Source organism: Verticillium dahliae, genomic scaffold, assembly GCF_000150675.1.
Source record: "Verticillium dahliae VdLs.17 supercont1.21 genomic scaffold, whole genome shotgun sequence".
NCBI classification, from domain to species: Eukaryota; Fungi; Ascomycota; class Sordariomycetes; order Glomerellales; family Plectosphaerellaceae; genus Verticillium; species Verticillium dahliae.
The window spans coordinates 107,860-114,100 of record NW_009276924.1 but is presented as its reverse complement, the minus strand read 5'-3'; the positions used below and the strand labels follow the sequence as shown (position 1 = coordinate 114,100).

General features: G+C 58.2%; 2 protein-coding genes across 2 annotated transcripts in view; one reads left to right on the top strand and one right to left on the bottom strand.

Annotated features, from left to right (window-relative positions):
* The window catches only part of VDAG_08533 (pre-mRNA-processing protein), a gene marked incomplete at both ends in the record, with an annotated part of 2,316 nt that extends 568 nt beyond the window's left edge, over positions 1 to 1,748 (bottom strand). Inside the window, 2 exons of the mRNA XM_009652842.1 lie at positions 137 to 1,262; positions 1,312 to 1,748. Of these exons, the coding sequence (XP_009651137.1) occupies positions 137 to 1,262; positions 1,312 to 1,748 (1,563 nt within the window). The remainder of the gene's footprint in view (positions 1 to 136; positions 1,263 to 1,311) is intronic.
* Positions 1,749 to 2,611: 863 nt separating this feature from the next.
* On the top strand, positions 2,612 to 3,741 carry VDAG_08532 (methionine adenosyltransferase 2 subunit beta; the record flags this gene model as incomplete). Its single annotated transcript, XM_009652841.1, has 4 exons — positions 2,612 to 2,780; positions 2,853 to 2,876; positions 2,935 to 3,384; positions 3,446 to 3,741. The coding sequence occupies 4 exons, from the start codon at positions 2,612 to 2,614 to the stop codon at positions 3,739 to 3,741; spliced, it is 939 nt and encodes a 312-aa protein (XP_009651136.1).
* Positions 3,742 to 6,241: the final 2,500 nt, after the last annotated feature.

Below are 6,241 nucleotides of genomic sequence, written 5' to 3'. Positions count from 1 at the left end.
GTCGACGTTGAACGGATCCGCCGTCTTCTTTTTCAAACTGTACTGGACCCTCTCGTGCCTAAGAAAAAGAAATCGTTAGTAAATGCCACGCGAGGACAAATCGGGAGTAGTTTTAGGGGGGGGGGGGGGAACTCACCTCTGCCTCCTCGGCACCCTTGAACGTCCCCCTGCCGAGTGCCTCGCCGAACCGGCTCGCTTTCTGAATCTTGGCCATCTCCTTGTCGCCCGCCGCCTCGTCCTCGTCGTCGTCCATGTTTGCCTTGGGCCGGTAGATGCTGCTGATGGCGTCTTGGGCCGCAAACAGCGGCTTGTCGTAGGGGTTGTCCTCGTTGAAGCCGCTGTCGAATCCGCTCGACTGGTTGAACAGGCGCGAGTCGTACATGGTCTCCTTGGACTGGGTGGGCTTGGCCAGGCCGAGGGCAATCTTCTCGGATATGTCGCGGTTCTGCTCGCGCGCCATGACCTGCACCCTCCGCTCGGCGCCCATGCGCGACTGGCGCAGCTTCCTCTCCTCCTCGCGCATCTTGTCCTTGCGCGCCCTCTCGCGCTCGCGCACCTCGGCTTCCTCGCTGTCGGAGCCCGAGTCGGAGCCGCTGTAGCTGCGCGAACGCGAGCGTGACCTCGAGTCTCGCTGGCCGGCGCCGGCGCGCTCCTCGCGCGCCTGCTGCGCGAGCATGCGGAGGTTTTCCTCCTTTTGTTCCTTCTCCTTCTCGGCCAGGCGCTGCTGCATCTGGGCGCGCTGCCTGACCTCCTCGCGGGCGTGGCGGTCGGCCATGTGCAGGGCCTCGGAGAACTGAGCAAACTTGTCGTTGACGGTGACGTCCTGCATGCCGCGGCCGTCGGCGGCGAGGCGCTTGTCGAGGGCAATGGTGAAGCCCTTGGGGTTCTTCCAGTTGGAGATGGGCGGCGGGATCCTCCAGTTCTCCTGGTCCTCGGCCGTGGCCTTGCGCGGGGGCGAGTGCATGACGGGGGGCGGCGGGCTCGGCGGGCCGCGGGGGATCTTCTTGTGCTTGAACTTGGGGGGCTCGAGGGGGTCGCGCTGGCGCTCGACAATCTTCATGATGCGGTCCTGCTTCTTCGAGTTGTCGCCCATCTGGTTGGCCGGCGTGTAGCGCACAAAGGTCGGGTCGGCGCGGTTGCCGACGTTGATGTTCTTGGGCTTCTGGGCGGCGACGGCGCCGCTGACGAGGGCGGCGAGGGCGTTCTTCGTCTTCTCGGTCGTCGCGGCGACCCTCGTCGCGGCTGGGGCGCGCGAGGTCAATCTCGCCGGCGTCGGCACGCTGTCGGAGGGGGATGAGGTCCTTGAAGGACGCGTGGATGATGCGGCTGTCATTGTGGCCCTGGCGGGCAATGGCGCCGTAGTCGACCTTGCCTTCGGCGTCGACCTGGACGGCGAGGGCGTTGCTTGCCGTCGCCGACTTTTGGCCCATCGACAGAGGGTACTGGGCGACAGGCACCTCGGGGAACGCGCCGCCGTCGCCAAAATCCTCCTGGCCGCTCGGCCGCCATCCCGTCCGCTGGCCATAGGGGGGTGGTCCTGTTCTCTGTGGTGAGACGTCAGCATGCTGCACGAGCGTGGTCTTCCTCGGCGGGGGGTGGCTGACCCTCAGCACGACCTGGGTCTGGTCGAGGTGTCCTGCACCGACGATGCGCGGGCCGCGCTGCTGGGCGTGTGCAGGGGCGTCATCCTCGCCGGCGTACTTTGGTGTCGGGAGCGCTGAGGCGAGAGCGGCCGATATGGATGCCATGGCGCCAGATGGGGAGGTTGTGTCGTGGTTTGCAAGGCGGAGGGGGAGGGGGGGGAGGGCGTTGCGAAAGGCGAGGTTGAGCAGTTGCCTATCTGAAGGCTAGAAAATCCCAAAGCAGGTCGAGAAGGCTGACGGCTTGACCAAAGCTGTTTGGCTGTCGTTCTGTCAGGCTTTTCTCCACCCTGAGGGCTAGTCCTCTTTAGGCGGCTCATGGACGGATTAGACGAAACGTTGGCTCGACGGTGACAGTCACCTCTCAGCCAGCCGAGGAGAGATGCAACTAGGATATGTAGAAAGAGCTCAATTGTTTTCGGCTGATCAATGCCATGCAATAATACCATTGTCTTGGCATGAAACCCTGTCCAGAAGTGTCATGTCGTGTCAATACACAAGAAACTGGCTGTCGCTGCTCAGCTACAGTATTTTACGGTACCTTAGCCCACCACCATCTGTCTCCCTCCAGTCTGTCATAACTCGAGGCCAAGCTCGACAATTGACTTTTTTGGACATTATTTTGCGTTCATCCCCTTCTTGGGTCATCCCTTTCTGGCCAATTCTAACTCCTATAACTGGCATGCCATCGGCGGTGGAATGGGTGATGTGCCATGTAGACTACCTAAGGTACGTAGACTACCTAAGGTACCTTAGGTAGGTAGGTACAGCAACTGCTGCGTCATATGTTGGCCCTCGCAGTACCGCTGTAGGTACACTGTACCTTCGTTGGTGATGCAGTGCCCCCACCGCGGGGTCCAAAGCTTCGTGTGCCCATCTCACAGCCTCGATGGCAGCCTTATTCCACTACGCCACCGCGGCCTCGCCATACATTGCATTTAATTGATACGTCGTGCTTCCAGATTCTCATCATGGGGCCTCGAACCGCCCTCGTCACCGGCGCCACCGGCCTCCTCGGCCGACAGGTTGTCAAGGCCTTTGAGACGCACGAGTGGAACGTCAAGGGCACTGGATTCTCCCGTGCAGACAACGTCTCCGTCTTCAAAGTCGACCTGGGGGGACGCAGCCGAGGTGCAGAAGGTGATAGACGATACAAAGTGAGCCTCTGGGCGCCGCCCACCCACGATTGACCCGTGCTAAACAATTCACCAGCCCCCAAGTCGTGGTCCACTGTTGGTGACCCCCCCCTCCCCCACTGGACAAGCCATGGTAGTTTGCTGAACGTGAACATCAGGTGCCGCTCAGAGGTTTCCTGACAAGGTCGACAAGGACCCGGAAGCGAGCAAGGCGCTCAACGTCGAGGCGACGCGGTCTCTTGCCAAGCTGTGCGCCGACCGCTCGGTTCTGCTCATCTACATCTCAACCGACTACGTCTTCTCGGGCAAGGAGGGCGAGGCGCCTTATGAGGCCGACGCCCAGACTGGACCCACCAACCTGTACGGCCAGACGAAGCTCGACGGCGAGCTGGCTCTCCTCGACGAGTACATGAAGGCCGGCAAGGAGGCCCTCGGCGTCGTCCTCCGCGTGCCGGTCCTCTACGGCCACGCCGACACCCCCGCCGAGAGCGCCACCAATGTCCTGCTCGACACGCTCTGGAAGTCCCAGGAGGGTGTCAAGGTGAAGATGGACCACTGGTCGATCCGCTATCCGACCAACACGGAGGACGTCGGCCGCGTCGCCCACGGTAGGGAGCAGAATCACCCCCCCACGCCGAGCTGCGTCGACGACTAACGTGCGGCCTGCAGATGTTGCTGTCAAGTACCTCGACACGGAGGATACGTCGGCCCTCCCACGCATCCTCCAGTTCTCCAGCGAGGACAAGATGACCAAGTACGAGATTGTGCAGACCTTCGCCGACATCATGGGCTTGTCCATGGATAACGTCGAGCCGAACACGGAGGGAAACGACCCCAGCGCCAGCGTCCAGAGACCTTACGACTGCCACTTGAGCACCAAGGCTCTTCAGGACCTCGGAATCGAGGTGTGGACCAATGATTTCGTCGGATGGTGGCGTCGTGAGGTGCACGCGTTCCGTCACTGAGGCCATGAGCTAGGTCGGGCCGGGTTGTCAGGTTAGGGCGGCAACCAAACTTGTTGGAGCCCTGCTGCCGAAGTTTGGCTGTGATTTTATAATTCGCGTCTGGATGGATCAATTCCAGAAGCTGGCTTGGAGTATCCTTGCGAGCATGTCCATTTGAAGTCGGGTGCCGAACTGTTTGTTTGGGCAAATCATACTCAATGAATGTAGCGAAAATCTGGACTAGGGCATAGGCAAGGAGCTAAAGTTGTCATGTTGTGATCCGGGATGCAAGTTGCAAGTGCCACGATCGCCACAGCCGTGAGGCACACCCTCGTAGTCTGAGTGCATTCTCCATGCAATACAGGATCCTTCGAATCCTTCGCGCGGGGCGCGCCGAGAGAACGCAGCACTTCAATCACTTCGGCCACTTCATTCCGTCGACTTGCACGAGACAACGACGAACCAGCACACGAGGGCTGCGATGAACGATGCAGATGCAACGAAAACTCGGCCCTTCGTGTCGTCTCGCATGCTCATGTAGGCACGAGAACGGACTATTGGGTATCTTGTCTAGGACTGCTGACAGGAGAGCATGCCAACGTTGGGGTCATCGCGTCGAATCCTTCGGTTCCTGCAACCGTCTTTCCTTTCCTCTGGTGGTTCCACAGCCTGATGCATACGGTATGGATCCCAGGAGGTTTACGTCTGTTATCATTCACATAGAGGAGCATGTCCTCCACGTTGGCCACCTGGCCATGAATGTTGCCTGCTTCGGCCCGCATACTGTGCGGCCTCTGCCTTGGCATGCGCTTTACTGACGATCTGATCAGCACCCAGAGAGACTTTGGCTGCTGAGCTTTTGGGGTGTTCATTTATTGGCATGACCAGTTCATGAACATTTGCTTATTGACGAAGGGAGTCATCAAGGTAACAAAGATGTTGTTCTTACGTGGAAACCTTTTCAGCAGGCCTCATGTGGAAAGCCAGAACATGGTTGTCTATGCAGAAAGTAGCTTCCAGGCAAACCAAGATGCAATGAAACGACTTTCTTCATCGTGTGAGTCTGTCGCTTTCCACTGCCACAAACAAAGTCTCACCGGAGTTACAGAATCGCCACCCACTTTGCCTAAACTGTTGCGTAGCACATCAACTCTAAGCGCAGTGTTGCAATTGGCGACGATGAATCCGTAAACGGAACGGGGACCCGTCTTCCGCTTCGTAAACAATCTTTGCTACCTATTCGTCGTCACTGAGTGCATTCTTTCAGGGCGAAGCGAATAGCGAGCATACACGAGCAGCGATAATGTAACATGGAGTTCAAGAGTTGCTCAGCAGGGCGACATGAGCTGGTTTGAAAAGTATAAGAATGGCGGTCTTTCCAGAAGAGAAGAAGGCGGTGGCTCGACAACAACAAGAAGAAGTTCTACAGTATCTCTCGATTCAAACTCGGCCAATTCTCTCACTGTAAGTTACCCTTTCGGGACATTCGATGATCCCACAACGAGTCAAGGAGCTAACAAGAAATGGCGATAAAGCCACACACCAATCGAGAATGAAGTTCACTACTGTCCTCGTCGGCCTCGTCGCCTTCTTCTCCACGGCCGCCATGGCTCTGCCCTCGCCCGTCGGCGCCGAGACTGTGGACAAGGACCTCGAGAAGCGGCAGATGTGCAGCCCCTGCTATCGCGGCTTCCGCAGCTGCTGCAGCACCGGCGGAAACTGCTACACGGCCAAGTGCTAGGGTGTCGAGGCCTCGAAATGGGCTGACGTGGACGAGATGATCTGGCCGAGACCAGATGTGAATGGGTGCATCCATTTTCTTTGGATATCACTTGACAATGTGGAGATGACGTTGGATTCAGGTCAGGTTCTGAGACCATCTACCTTGGGTGCAAGAGACACGAAGAATAGCATCCCGGATCAACACGAATAGCTTTTTTTTATTGTTATTTTATTTTTGAAATGGTGATCAGGATCAGTTCTAATTATGTTTAGGTGGCTTGAGACAAGACACTCACCCGACGGGTCGGTCCTCGGGTTGGACGCCACGGAGCCACTTACACCTTGTGCGTCATGCACATTCTTCGTGCTGGGGCCCGCGGCATGAGATGGTGCTTTAGGAGCTGGGAAAAAGATATGTGTTGCTGATGGCTACGTGAAGATGTCCGTCTGGTGTTCTGCCTCCCGACCTGACAGACAGATATCCCGCCAGGGTTAGGGTTGCGCCCCACCCACGCGTCGAGACCCTGCATGGCTCAAAGTAGCAATGGCAGGGCGGAAAGTATTTTTACGCCGAAATGTAGTGCAGTGAAACCTCACGGACCGCCAGGCTCGGGCGCCCTTGCAGGGAAGCGCGGGTGGGCTAGGCAAGTAGCCTCTGGCCCTACGGACCCTACGGACCTGCATGTCGCGGCGAATTATGCTACCCTTAATCGCTAGGCTACGAGGCAGCCCCAGGCGATGATGACTGCCTGCCTTACTGTAGGGACCTAGATACAGTACCTAGGTAGGTACGTGGTAC